This window comes from Perognathus longimembris, chromosome 13 (assembly GCF_023159225.1).
Source record: "Perognathus longimembris pacificus isolate PPM17 chromosome 13, ASM2315922v1, whole genome shotgun sequence".
Taxonomy (NCBI): Eukaryota; Metazoa; Chordata; class Mammalia; order Rodentia; family Heteromyidae; genus Perognathus; species Perognathus longimembris.
In genome coordinates, this window is record NC_063173.1 from 48759389 (window position 1) to 48773819 (window position 14431).

At 48.0% G+C, this 14431-nt stretch overlaps 1 protein-coding gene across 1 annotated transcript; it reads right to left on the reverse strand.

Annotated features, from left to right (window-relative positions):
* Position 1: 1 nt before the first annotated feature.
* Acp2 (acid phosphatase 2, lysosomal) lies at positions 2 to 8825 on the reverse strand. Its single transcript, XM_048360986.1, has 11 exons — positions 8363 to 8825; positions 7691 to 7786; positions 6203 to 6289; positions 4411 to 4563; positions 4204 to 4302; positions 4035 to 4124; positions 3484 to 3616; positions 2647 to 2729; positions 2418 to 2524; positions 2130 to 2305; positions 2 to 883 (listed from the first exon to the last, which is right to left on the reverse strand). Exons 1-11 carry the CDS (start codon positions 8477 to 8479, stop codon positions 750 to 752), a joined length of 1275 nt encoding a protein of 424 aa, XP_048216943.1. The 5' UTR covers positions 8480 to 8825; the 3' UTR covers positions 2 to 749.
* Between the last annotated feature and the right edge of the window lie 5606 nt (positions 8826 to 14431).

Genomic DNA, 14431 nt, shown 5'->3' on the forward strand with positions numbered 1-14431 from the left:
CTCACAGTCTAAAACTTCATTCTTGGAGCTGCCTCAGCCCTATTCTGGGCCACAGTCAAGAGTTGTCCAGTTCTCCTCCATTTACCTCAGGTCCCTGAAGAGTCCAGCCCAGCTGACAACTACATTATTCACTTCTTCCCTTCACCCCAATACAACACAAATATCCAATTTGCTTGAGCCACCTGCTCAAGCAAGGGATAACAACAGTGCCTGGGTGCCAATAGTGCTTCAGCCAAACAAAGGGAAACTTGGCTGGCTGGTTGTTGGGTGATCTGGGCCTTTGGTAGGCAATATTGTGCCCGCAGTGGTGTGCATTCTATCCCTCTTAAGTAAGTGCTGATTGGCAAGACAGAGTCCTCTGAGTCCTTTGCCAGACTCCAGGCTGGAAGAGACAGGGCAGGGATTAGTTGAAGAGCAAGGCAGATCAAGCACTGGCTCCTTCAGTTTTTTATCCTAGGTCCTGATTGAAACCAGAACACTTGTCCATATCTCAAGTCCTTAGGGAGTATAGAAGAGGCAATCCTGTTTAGAGAAAGCCAGTGTCCAACACAGTACTTGACAAACATCAGGCATGTGAGTGCAGAATGACAGGTGCCATGGGCCAAACCAAGCCCCACTCATCTGGGCTGGGGTAGTCAGGGAGGCTCAACCCAGGTTCTCCTGTCCATGAGCTGGGGAGCAGCAACAGTCAGGAGAAAGGGCCCAGCCCATCTCCCCTAGGAGGTAGAGGGAAGGGGGCTGAGTGGTTGTCAGGCATGGTCTTCCCTGTCTGCGACGTGGTGGTAGCCAGGAGGCTGGGCCTGCATCCGGAAGAGGACAGTGAGGAGCAGCACTATGAGAAGGAAGAGGATGGAGCCACAGACAGCCAAGGCCACGATAACCTCTGGGCAGGGGGAGGGGAAGAGAAAGGTAATGTTAGCATTCACTCAACAAATACTGAACATCTACCATATACCAGGTACTGTTCTAACATTCAAAGGATATATGATGATGGTCAAAAGTCTCTGCCCAGATCAAGTTTACATTCTAGGAGAGAAGAGGTAATAAATGACAGGAAGGACAGTTAGTGATGAATGCCATGAGAAGCAAGGTAGGTAGCTCAGGGAAGGCATTATTGAAGAGGCAAGAACCAAGTCCAGAGTCAGTGAGTGAGATATACACAGTGGCCTGCGGCAGAGGAGTTGGGAAACAAGTACAAAAGGCCCTAACAGGAATAAACACATTCTGAGATAAGAAAGTGTCACTGAATCAAAGTAAGCTGGAGGGAAGTAGGAAGTGGGCAGAAGACCAGGACAAGTAAGACCTGGGAAATCATGGTAGAAAAACAATATTTTATTCTCTGTGTGATGGGAAACATCCAAGGGTAGTGATAGGAACCAACTTATGTTTGGAGTTTTTTTTTTTTTAGAAATCAACTGCTATATTGAGACTTGTAGGGAAAAGAGTAGAACCAGAAAGGTTATTAAGCGCTTTTCAGCAGTTCAGGTAAGAGAAGAGAGTAAACTAAACAAGTACACTGTACCTGAAAGGCTGAAGTGAGGATCAGCCAGTGGTCTGATGTAGGGTTTGAGCAGCATGATGCCTAGGGTTGTATATGCGACTAGGTGACTAATGTGGTATATACTAAAATGGGGAAGTCTGGAGGATGATAAGCAAGTAGGTGGGGGCGGGGAGAGGGAGAGCATTGGTTTTAAATGTGTTAATTTAAGATGTTTCATTGGACATTCATGGAGAGTCCTTAAGTTAGCACTGAGTATATGAGTCTTGCTCAGAGAAGAGGTCATGAGTCTGCAAGACACAAAGGCTGAAATGAACTTAGCATGGCTATAGATGGTGTAGGGAAGCCATGAGCTGGATGAGATCGCCTCAGGCTGGAGACAAGGCCTTGGGCCATCCATTGTTTAGTGGAGGGGAAGTCAGTAAGGAAGCTGTCAGTAAGTTATGAGAAGAACCAGGAGAAGCCAAGAAAGTAGACTCTGTTGCTGTAAAAATGATCTTGGGGCACAAGGGGAGCTGTCCAGGCACATGCAGTAACATGGCTGGAAGTGTGACAGCTCCCTCAAGATTAGGGGAGGTGAATTCAGCACTGATCTGGGACATGACCAGCACAGAGTCAGGTGGTGGCTCACCTGTGTCTGCAGAATCGTTTGCTAGCTGGCACTCCTGCTGCCAATCCTTGGTTACAACAGGCTCTGTGAGGCGAAGGAAGTCCTGCAGTGGGCAGCGGTGAGAGCACCCAGGTAGGATCAGCGGCCACGGGTCCTTCTTGCTTTCATTCCGAAAGTACATCTCCACGGAGAAATTCCTTGGAGTTGATAGGAGGCAAGATGGGACTGCTTACCAGGCTCATAACTGAGTCCCTGGGCTGCCCTTAGCCACACGCAAGTACCCCTCCCCAAGACACACTGGTAGCTTACCTGTCATCTTCCTGGTACAGTTCAAATATGTGGCAGGAAGCATAGGGGGCTTGTTTACCATTGTAGACATCCAATGCCATTTGCAGAGCAACCAGGGTAGTGTCGTGCTGCAAGGGAGAAGCACTGCCCATCAGCACTGCTCACTCATCCCTTACCCCCAGAAACTGAATAGAGAAAGAAACCCAGCTCCTGGCTTGAGGCTAGAGTGCTGAGGAGTTTAGGAGCTTACCGCAGAGTACACCAGCAGCTTAGGGAGTTGGGAAGTGGTGGCCATTAGGGTCAGGTTTTTCCGTATCTGAGCCAGCAAGACTCCTGAAGAAGGAAAGTCCTGGTGTCTGTGTGTAGCCATCACTGTCTTCAGTGATGCTGTATGATCTGCTGCTCCCACTATTGGCTAGTCCTGGGTGTGATGACGAAGTGCCAGAGAACGCTTCTGATTCATGAGGACTATGCTGGAACTCTACCCTACTTCCGGCTCTCAACTCAGATATACAGAGGAAAGATAAAGCATGGTAACTATATTTAAACAGACAGAAGCCTGCTTATTTATAAACAAGGCCCCACCTATATTTGATTACCCAATCATGGGACAAAATGTGAACTTTAACCTGCTTCCCGACACAGAAGGTAGAGGTTCCATGCCAGGGTAGCTGCTACATACAGGCTCTGAAAATGACTGAGATGTTAGAGGTATGAGAGATGGCATGTTCTTGGGTATTCAAATGAGGAAATTAGTGCATGTTTTACCCTTAGCCTTCTCTCCAAAGAGCCCCAGGAAGGAAGCTTTGAAGTTAGGGGAAGAAGAGCGGTCTTCTCACATGGGCGAAGTTGAGTAGTAACAGAAAAGAATTATGCACACCTGATTATATACACACACAGTGACACAGGCCAAATAAATGTGGGACTTTTGGGGGAGACTAAAGGGAATGATGAGAGGGTTTTGAAAGAACACAGAGTATTTTGAGTAGGCAAGTATATGAGAATTCCCACGCTACCCCCTCACAAGGAAATTCTCAATGCTGGAGGGTCCTGAGGAGGGAAGTGACAGGCTGATCTTGCCACTCACCCCCCTGAAGTCGGGCCTTCACTGTTTGCTCGTGGATCCCGAAGAGGAAGCGGAAACTGAAGTCTTTGAGCTGGCTCAGATGCTGCATGGTTTGAGGTGAGGCCCAGGACGGCAGGGAAAAGCCGTGGGTTTGCTGTGTATTGCAGCAGGTTGGTTAGCTCCCCAGGACTAGGCCAAAGCCTCTCCAGGGGTAGTAGCTGTCTTCCCCAGAAGGGAAGTGCCTGTGTGTGTGATGGAGGGAGAGGACAGCAGAGGTGAGTGAGGGGCTGGAAGGGCATGAGAAAGGAAGCTCAGACACAAAGTGGGAGACTCAGCAGAACAGGGTCTCATAGCCCAAGAGCTATGTGTGGAGACGAGTACAAACTGCTGACAACCAATAAACCATTTCCCACTCTGAGCTTCTTTGCGCCCACAAGGGAAGTCCCCAGATTTCTCAAGTCATGGCTTGCCGGCCCTCCCCAGTGGGAATGGCTCATGTGCTCTGTCCTTGTGACCTGGGCCTGCTGAGGGGGAAGGAAAAGCAATTCTACTCAATCCCCTGGTGGGCTCACCTCACAGAAGAGTGTGTCATAGACATTCCAGATGGTCTCCAGGGTCAGGTCTGTAAGCCCTGTCTCATTGGCCACCATGTCCAGAAATTGCTATGAAAATGGATTAGGAGATCAGTCCTAGCCAGCAGAAAGAGCAACCTGAGTAACTCCAACTTCCGCCACTGCTCACCATGTTCTGAATACTCTTGTTCTGATACTCCGGTGTCTGCCGAGTCTCATTCTGCAGCTGCTCATAACGAGGACATGGGCCCAATGGGAACTTCAGCAACTGCAAATGAAAGAAGGGAAACAAGCACAAAGGAATCTGAAGTCAGCAGGCAGGCCCCTGGCCAGTCATCCCCCTCAATACCACCAGGGAAGGGCCGGCCAGTCTTACTCTGTCCTCAGTTACAGGCACAGTGTGGACAGGGATAGGCTGCCATGAAATGTTAGGGTTGAAGCGTTGTATCCCATTGGGAGGGAAGAGTCCAGCCAAGTTGGCCTCAGCACTCATGAGGGTACGATCAAAGTCTGTGCTTCGCACATAGACCTGCAGAGATAGCACTGTGAGTATTACCTGTGTGTGTATACATGCACTTTGGCCCCTTATTGGAGCCCCGGAAAGAACCTGTTCTTGATGGTTACGGACACTATAATCCACCATGCATTCCCCCCACATTTCCAGACACTCATCCGGGAGCTGTCGCCACTGTGTAAAGAACTCAGCTTGGGGATGGCTCTAGTTCAAATACCCCTCCCCCTCCTAGTCAAAAGTTCTTAGGAGGAGCCAGGCACTGGTGGCTCCCACCTGTAATCCTAGCTACTCAGGAAGCTAAAATCTGAGGATCATGGTTCTAAACCAGCCTACACAGGAAAGTCCACCAGATACATATCTCTAATTAAGCACCAAAAGGCCAGAAGTGGTCACTGTGGCTCAATTAGAGTGATAGCTTTGAATGAATAAGCTAAAGCACAACACACAGGACTGAGTTCAAGCCCCAGTACTGGCACACAAGAAAAAGTTCTTAGTAGTTATTAGTAGGTCCATGTGGGGTTTTATTTTGTTTTGTGTCATCATGGGGCTTGAACTCAGGGCCTGGGTACTAACCCAGAGCTTTTGTGCTCAAGACTAGCACTCTCTCACTTTGAGCCACAGCTCCATGGTGATAAGAGCCTCATGGACTTTCTTACCCAGTCTGGCTTTGAACTGGGATCCTCAGATGTCAGCCTCCTTGAGTAGCTAGGACTGCAGGTGTGAGCCACTGGTGCTGGGCCATGTGGTTTTATAATAGCAACTGTCACCAGGTTCAAAGCCAGCCTAGGTAAGAAAGTCTGTGAGAGTCTTACCTCCAATTAACTACTAAAAAGCTGGAAATGGAGCTGTAACTTAAGTGGTAGAACACTAGTCTTGAACACAACACTCAGGGACAACCCTGAGTTCAAGCTCCAGTACCGACACACATGAATGTGCACATGTATGCCCCTCCCCCCAAATAGCATCTGTCTCTCCTTCAAGACCAAGGTCTGTGACAGCAGAAATCACTCCCAACCATACCTACTCTCCTCTATATATTGGCTTAGAGACGGGAGGGAGATTGTGAAAAGGGAGAAGAAACTGTGGAAGGGTAAGCTGAGAATGCAGTGGGGCCCCAAGGGAAAAATAACAAGTAGAGACTCCAGAGAGCTGTAGCTGAGAGCAGTAACCACAGGAGCAGCTACCTCTATCCCTGGGGGTGAGGAGAGGATCTCAAGTGCCAATCTTTACTGCTCCATTTTATCTTGGGCCTATCTAGTCTATCAGCTGACTCCCCCCTCCACTCTAAACTGCACTAAGCTCCACGATGACAGAAATTACACCTGTGTGGTCCTCTGTCGTATGTTGAAATGCTAGCACTCGGCCCCTATATGCACTTAATAAATGTTTTGGATGGAAAAATCTGCTATTTCAGAGTCAGAAACTACTTTGTCTAGGACAACGCAGTGTAAAGCCTTGATCAGTTTGACTCTTTCCAGCTACACAGTAGAAACTCAGCCTCCAGGGCTGCATTCTCAATAGCTCTTTGAGGTTTCTCCAGTGAAAGAAAAATGCAGTAGAAAGGCCAGAACATCCAGCCTCACCCTTACCCTCCTTGAAGGCAGAGAATTAGGACAGAAGATCCTATTCTTGCCTCTCTAGCTCCTAGCCTTACCTCTTGTCGGTGGTAAGAAGTGTTCAGAAAGCCATTGTAGCGCTGCCGAAGAGCTTGGCCCAGCTCCCAGTGCTGTAGCATCCCCTCCTGTGGGCAAACCCAAGAGTTAAAAGAATCCAAAGGACTGAGCACCAGTGGCTCATGCCTGTAGTCCTCGCTACTAACAAGACTGAGATCTGAGGATCACGGTTCAAAGCCAGTCCAGGCAGGAAAATCTGTGAGACCCTTATCTCCAATTAACCACCAGAAAACCAAAGTGGTACAGTGGTTCAAAGTGGTAGAGTGCTAGACCTGAGCAAAAGAGCTTAAGGACAGCACCCAGGCCCCAAGTTCAAGCTCCACAATCCAAAGGGAGGATAGCTCTGTACAAGCTCTGCAAGGTTTAGGCATTCTTGATATTTAAGTTTACCTCTGGCTGGAAGAGGGAGTAGGTTAATCTGATCCCCAGAAGTTTTGATAAATAGTTGTATGTAGCACTCTCGTAGGCACAGAGTAATGTAAAGTTATGTAAAGTAATGTACCAGGTGCCTATGGCTCATTCCTGTAATCCTAGCTATTCAAAAGGCTGAGACTTGGAATATCCAGGTTCAAAGCTAGCCTGGGAAGAAAATCTCATGAGGCTCCATCTCCAACTGACCAGCAAAATACTATACTGCAAGTGTGGCTCAAGTGGTAGAGCACCAGCCATGAGCATGAAAGCTGACTAAGAGTATGAGACCCTGAGTTCAATCCCTAATACCGGTACACACACACACACACACACACACACACACACACACACACACACACATATCTGGAATGGTGGCTCATTCCTGTAATCCTAGGTGCTCAGAAGGACTACAGTTTAAGGCCAGCCTAGGCCTTAAACAGACAGAATCTCAATCAATGAAAAGATAGGCACAGTGATGCATTTCTGTCATTCAAGAAGCACATAAATAGGATTATGGCCCAGGCCAGACCTGATCTAAAAGCAAGACCCTATTTGAAACAATAAAGCAAAAAGGGCTGGAGGAATGGTGAAGAGGTAGAGTGTTTGTTTAGCAAGCACAGGCCCTAAGTTCAAAAAAAATTTTTTTTCTGTTTTGTTTTTTGCCAGTGCTGGGGCTTGAACTCAGGGCCTGAGCACTGTCCCTGGCTTCTTTTTGCTCAAGGCTAGCACTCTGCCACTTGAGCCACAGCGCCACTTCTGGCGGTTTTCTGTATATGTGGTGCTGGGGAATTGAACCCAGGGCTTCAGGTATAGGAGGCAAACACTCTTGCCACTAAGCCATATTCCCAGCCCCAAGTTCAAATTCTAATACTGAAAAAAAAAAATTCTGGCCATTGCTGGGATGTAGCTCAGTAACAACATGCATGAGGCCGTGTTTGATTCCTAACTACAAGAAAACAGCACTCATATGGAAATAGGCAGTTTAGAGGGCCTGTATCCTGCTGGAGGAGTTACTCATTCTACAGCTCATACTGAGGGTAGGCTACCTTCTGACCCACCTTGGTTAGTTGACCAAACCCCTGGGGCCATTTTTCTTCTGGATAGGGGTCCTTGGGATATGTTTTCACTGGTGAGCGATCTCCATGTCGGTACAGCTGAGGAAAAAACATGGTTAACTTGCAAGTCACAAGGGTCTCTCCGATGGGGATCACACAGCCCACCACTATGTTCGAGAAAGAAATCTCAATCCCTTTTGTAAGTCTCCCATTATACTGCTAAACACTCCACTCCTGAAGGATTGTAACTCGGCTAAGCAATGTAACCAGAGACTATAAGCAAAGCCAGCCAAAAGCACAGGTTGGGAAGGGAAAAGTGCAGTGAAGGAATGCATTTGGTCGGGGGGGGGGGGGGAGAATCACCAAAGTAATCTTTACGGTTCAGACTCTTAACCTTGTAACTACCCCATCCTAGGGCAGGTTCCTATCACTTCCCCCCTCCCCCCCCAAAGAATTCCCTACTGAGATGCTCTGCCCGCCCCTCTAAATGGCCCAAGCCTCCTCATCGATTAGCCCCTCGAATGCCCCCCCCAAAGCAAACTGTCTCCTCAAATCAGCACCTCCCCCTCCTCCAGACCCCCACCTCCATCACAAGCCCAGTTCCTCCCTCCACCTGCAGGCCTCTGCCTACTAGCTCTGCTGAATGGACCAGTTGGTAACTCTGTTGCCCATTACCAAGGTAACGAAGCGCAGACTCCGGTCCTGGGTAGATGGTATCACCATCAGGTTTATGCCAAGAAGGAGCTGGAAAACAGCCGCCGGGCTCTTCCAACCAGACCGCCTGCCCGCCATCGCCGCTGGGCTCCGTGCAGCCCAGAGCGCGGAACGCACAGAAAGGGCCCCGCCACAGCCGTCCGGACGCAATACGGACACGCACCGGAAGTGCGCTCGCCGCCATCTTGCCTAGGAAGGCGCGGGGGTGCTGAGAGAAGGTGACACCTCTGTGGAGGGAGTTGGCGGGGGACCGTGGCGGTCTGGCGCTGGTAGAGAAGCACGGGCATCTTAGCGCGACTTGAAGACCTCGGCTTGATAAAGAGGTCCCGGGCTCGGGTCTCCCTCTTCCCGTACCAAGGTGGCGCGTGCACCGGCTTGGGGACGGTAGCCAGGAGAGCGAGCACTCACTCCCTCAGGGCCGGGTGCTGAGGGGTGAGACCAGAGCCAGGGGTAGAGAAGTCACGGGCGTCCGTCTTCTCGCCCCTTCCCTCCGGGTGAAGTTTGGGACGTGGCTCTGGCTCCCTTCCCCCTCCCCCCCCAGCCACCCTTGGGATTGGTCTCGTATGGGGGCTCTGGGCGCAGCGTGTCGACAGCCCTTAGCACTCCCTGTGTCCTTGAGGCTACTCCCAGCCCAGCCCCTGAGCAGAGAGCTTCGGTAGCCCTCTCACTACCCTTTTCGGGTTCTTTCCTTGTCCTCCCATCCACTCCCAAGTTTCAGACTCAAGACGTCACGCTTCCTCCCAAAGGAGTTGGTTTGCGCAGGTCATTCCGACTTCTCCAAACCCCAAAGGACTGAATTCCTAAGGGAGGAATTTCAGACCCCTAGAATGGTGATATTTTGGGGGTAGCACATGACATAGAGTGGGAGTAGGTGAAGTTTCCATAGACTCCAGAGGGCCCTCTTGGCCTTTAGGGTTGAATTAAGCACAGCCAGAACTTTGTGGCTTGTGCCTGGGGTGATGCACAGTTCCAGGATGTCAGATCGTAGACTCTTGGGATGTTGTGACTCAGATCTTTCCACCAGAAGTAAATTCACTTCAGATGCTTAGAAACCGAACTGATCAGGAAGGCTAATAATATCTTGCCCCAGGATTCCGGGGCAGAAAAGTCCCTGAGATTCTTGTCTCCAGTTACCAGCAAAAAGCCTGGCATATCTCAAGTGATAGAGGTCCTGAGTTCAAACCCCAGTCAGTACTGGTAAAGAAAAAAATAAAATGTAGGAGGCTGAGCAGTGAATAGGTTAAAGACTGGGTAGTCAAATGTGTCTTAACCTTCTTAGCCTCATGCTCCTTTAAGAATCTCCGGAAATTTTAGCCATCTCTACAAGAATGTCCACATGTAAATAATCACAAGAGGTTCACAAAGCTGCCTCTTGTAAATTAGCATCTCTAAATCCCTCTGTAACTTTACAGATTAGGAAATAAACCCAGAGAGAGGAAGTGACTTGCCTAAATTTGAATAGTTTAGGAGAATGAATGGAAAGTAGAGTTTTCTGAATCTGTTTATTATGGGGGTATTTCTTACAGGCTACTCAAAGTATTGCTAAGTTACATTTGGTCTCAAAGTATCTTGAAACGTCTATATGAAGAAACTTTTCCCCATTACTAGAACTGAGTGGTGACATAGATAACTGGCAAATACTACATATTTTAATTTAATTTCTTTATTCTTTATTATATATATATATATATATATATATATATTTTTTTTTTTTTTTGCCAGTCCTGGGCCTTGGACTCAGGGCCTGAGCACTGTCCCTGGCTTCTTTTTGCTCAAGGCTAGCACTCTGCCACTTGAGTCACAGCGCCACTTCTGGCCATTTTCTGTATATGTGGTGCTGGGGAATCGAACCCAGGGCTTCAAGTATACAAGGCAAGCGCTTTTGCCACTAGGCCATATCCCCAGCCCTCTTTATTATATTTTTATCCTATTATTTATTTTTCCCAGCCCTGGGGCTTGGGACTGAGGGCTTGAGCACTGTCCCTGGCTTCTTTTTGCTCAAGGCTAGCACTCTACCTCTTGAGCCTCAACGCCACTTTTGGCTTTTTCTGTGTATGCGGCGCTGAGGAATCAAACCCAGGCCTTCATCCATGCTAGGCAAGCACTCTACCACTAAGCCACATTCCCAGTCCCTATTATTTAATTTTTAAGAACATTTTTTTTTACTGTGACTCTTACTCTCTTTGCAAACTAACCAGATAATGTAAATCTTTACCAACATTTTGTAAGTAGAACAAATATCCCTTAAATTCATATTTTGCTTTTCTTCTCACTTGCTTAAGTCTGTCTATATCCTATTTGTCTGCAAGTATCTTATGTAGGAAGGATTGAAAACGCAGATGTTATTTCCATTTTTATAGTGAGAAACGAACTAGGAAGGGACCTGGAGCAGAGCCTCAATGTCTTGATGACCCAGATTTTGTGTATTTCCTGCCAGACAGATTCTGTGTTCTTGGTATAATTACATTTCAAATTAAAGAGAAAAATACAAAGATATGTATGGGTAGATAAATGGATACATGGCCCTATTCCTAAACAAACCTCAGAATCTGGGAAGGTCATGTTCTGGGAAGATAAGAAACATTGCTTCCTATCTTAGCAGCAGCAAACCCAAATCCAGATAAGCTAACCATTTTTCCCGTGGTGGCTGTTTTGTTTTGTTTTGGGTTTTTTTTGCTAGTCCTGGGGCTTGAACTCAGGGCCTGAGCACTGTCCCTGGCTTCTTTTTGCTCAAGGCTAGCAGTCTACCTCTTGTGCCACAGCACCACTTCCGGCTTTTTCTGTTTACATGGTGTTGAATCGAACCCAGGCTTCATGTATACGAGGTAAGCACTTTACCACTAGCCTATTTTTTGTTTGTTTTGGGTTTTCGGTTTTTTTTTTTTTTTTTTTTTTTTGCCACGGCTGTTTTGTTTTGTTTTTGGTACGAGGGCTTGAACTCAGGGCCTTATGCTCTTGCTTGGCTTTTTGCTCAAGACGTGCTCTTCCACTCGAGCCACACCTCTACTTCTAGCTTTTTGTTGGTTAATTAAGAGACAAGACTCATGGACTTTTCTGCCTGAGCTGGCTTCTAACCTCAGGCCTCAGATATCAGCCTATTGAGTAGGTAGGATCACAGGTGTGAGCCCAGCTTTTGGTAGGCTTGTATAATACTGCTGAGCCACACCTCTAGCATTTCACGTGAGTTTTTTTCTTTCTTTTAAGATGTGTTTGTTTGACCTTTTAAATGAGCTTTATGTATATTCAAATTTGATTTTTTTTTTTTTTTTTGCCAGTCCTGGGCCTTGGACTCAGGGCCTGAGCACTGTCCCTGGCTTCCTTTTGCTCAAGGCTAGCACTCTGCCACTTGAGCCACAGCGCCACTTCTGGCCGTTTTCTGTATATGTGGTGCTGGGGAATCGAACCCAGGGCCTCATGTATACGAGGCAAGCTCTCTTGCCACTAGGCCATATCCCCAGCCCTCAAATTTGATATTTGTATTTTGCCAATAACATCCATTTATTGATTGGTTGATTGATTGCTGGTCCTCGGGCTCAAACTCTGTGCCTGGGTGCTTTGTTCCTGAGTTTCTGTACTCAAGGCTAGCTCTCTACCACTTGAGCCACAGTGACACTTCTGGCTTCTTCTGAGTAGTTTATTGGAAATAAGAGTCACAGATTTACCTACCCGGGCTGGCTTCAAACTATGATCCTCAGATCTCAGCCTCCTGAGTAGGTAGGATTACAGGTGTGAGCCACTGGCGCCTGGTGCCAATAACTGTTTCCTATGGTTTATTATGAGGATAAATGAAATAATACCTGTAAAGTGATATTATACAGATGAGCCTAAATAAATGTTTATTTTCTGCCTCAGTATCATCTCTGAACTTACAGGTATAGGAGGTAGGAATTCCTGGCTTCTCTATCTGTGGTTGGGAAATTGGGCAGAAGTCACTTCAGTGGGTGCTTGTGGTCTGCCAGAGAAGCCCCAGAGCCTTCCATAATGGTGAAGGAGGGATTAGGGAGCAGTTGCCTTGATCCATCCCTTAAAATTATACATTATGGCCTATTTCTTGGAAGGAAGAATTGGGGAGAGTTATCTAGTAGTATGGGTGGCCAAGGGCTGATATATGCACCTATTTCTGCTTCCAGAAGAAGCCTCTGGAGGGGTCAGAAATGTGGCTTGGGAGATTCCCAAGAGTGTTTCAGGGTTGAGGCCTCTGTAGGAGCCAAGGAGATTAGGACAAGCCCTTAGGACTGAGACATTTTGGACCTGACACTTCCTGTGGACGGATGGAACTCTGCCATGGGGGTGGGCCTGGCGGCTGATTCCAGCTGCTGATCACCTGATTGTTTGTCCTGGCTTAGGACAGATTGGCTTGTGGTTTGTCACTAGAAACTAAAGACACAGCCAATAGTTCTTGGTCTTCCCTTAGTTTTATCTCTTGTCCCATTTTTGTGGGGGTCTCCTTGGCCCCCTATAACCTGAAAGGGGAGCTCTAGCAGTGAAGTACTGGTAAATGCCACAACACCTCTGGGAGACTAGACTGAACAGACTCCCTGTCAGCACTGGCCTCTAGCCTAGGTCAGAGGGTTCTAGCTGGGGTTTCTGTATGGTCCTTTGTGGGGGAGCCATCTTCAGAGAGACTAGGTTTTCAGGAGATAATGGAGAGTTGTTAACTTTCTTAAGATACATTACCAGGCCCCAGATCAATGTATATCCCAAGATCCTTAAAAGTAGATGTCTCAGGGACATCTCTGACTGCTGCTGGAGCTTGGGGCAGAAAGGATGAGGGATGCCTCGGGATGTGGGTGCTGGGACAGAGCAGTTCCACTCTCCCAGTGGCTAGTGTCTCTGGTTACTTTCCCAGGACAGTGGGACCTTGTGGAAACCAAGGAGGGAACAGTGAAAGGAATAGAGCACTTCGTGCTAGTGACTCACAAGTGCCCAGATCAGGGTGCGGTCCTGTGAGGGAATGACCTTGTGATGAGAGAGAACAAGAGCAAAAGATTGGAGGCAGAAGTTTGAGGTGGGAGCTTCCAGAGGGGCTTTTCTGAAATGTGAAAATGAATACATAGGCAGATTTTGCAACATCCCCAGCGCCTTCTGTCTTCTCACATGTGCTCCCAGTCCCTGGCCTGTTCCCCTGTCCTACCCCAAGCTTCCTCCTATCTTTCACCAAGCCCCTTTTCGACTTCAGCTTTCTTGTCCTCCCATCCTGCTCCTCCCCCACACCCCATGTCCATTCTTCCCTGTTCTCTCCGTTGTCTTCCCTGGTACCCTGTTCATCTCCATTTTTGGTACCTCTGGCTGCTTGCCCTGGCCCCTGTACTAGGCTTTAATGTGGGCCCATGGGAACGGGAGTTGACAGCAAAACAGGAAGAGCCTGTGAGCAGGAAACTGGGAATGGGGCAGGGGGTGAACGACCAGCAGTAACCTCAGCCCCTGCCTTCCACATCTGCAGGACCTTCCCCCTGTACCCCAGTGGTCCTGGCTTCTTCCCTCTCAGCACGTCACTGGTCCATCAGACCTGAGGACCGTAAGACAAGAGTTCCTAGACTCTGACACTGGAGAAAAAGAACACAGGCACTGACTGGAGTGGGGACATCTGGATTTTGATCCCAGCTTGGCAACTAACGGACTGTGTGTGGTCTCCAGCAAGGCCCTCACAGGAGCTTCAGAGTGCTTTGGAAAATGAAAATATTTACTCTCCCTTCTCGGAGTTGCTCTTAAGATGAAGACAGAGAGTAAGGGTTTGCATATGGAAATAAAGATTTGGAGTGTTAAGCTTTACACATTCCTAGTCCCAAAGGTATTGGAAGGGTAATGATAATTGCTGCTAGTTTGTGAACACCTACTGTGTGCCCCCGGGGTGCTATGATGTGTATACTTCTCACAATAACCTTACATGGTAAGGTCAACATACAGCCGGGCTGGGAGTATAAATCAGTGGTAGAGCACTTGCCTAGAGTACCTGATACCCTGGATTGGATCCCAACACTGTGTGAGGGGGAAAAAAAAAAACAAACTTATCTATCCATCCATCTATCT

What these genes read in the sequence shown, in the direction of transcription:
- Acp2 (XM_048360986.1), bottom strand. Translation starts at nt 8,479, where the DNA reads ATGGCGGGCAGGCGGTCTGGTTGGAAGAGCCCGGCGGCTGTTTTCCAG. An exon ending in ATGACACACTCTTCTGTGAG is followed by an intron (nt 3,617 to 4,034) that starts GTGAGCCCACCA and finishes TGCAATACACAG; the next exon opens with CAAACCCACGGCTTTTCCCT. An exon ending in GAAGGCCCGACTTCAGGGGG is followed by an intron (nt 2,730 to 3,483) that starts GTGAGTGGCAAG and finishes TTCCTTCTTCAG; the next exon opens with GAGTCTTGCTGGCTCAGATA.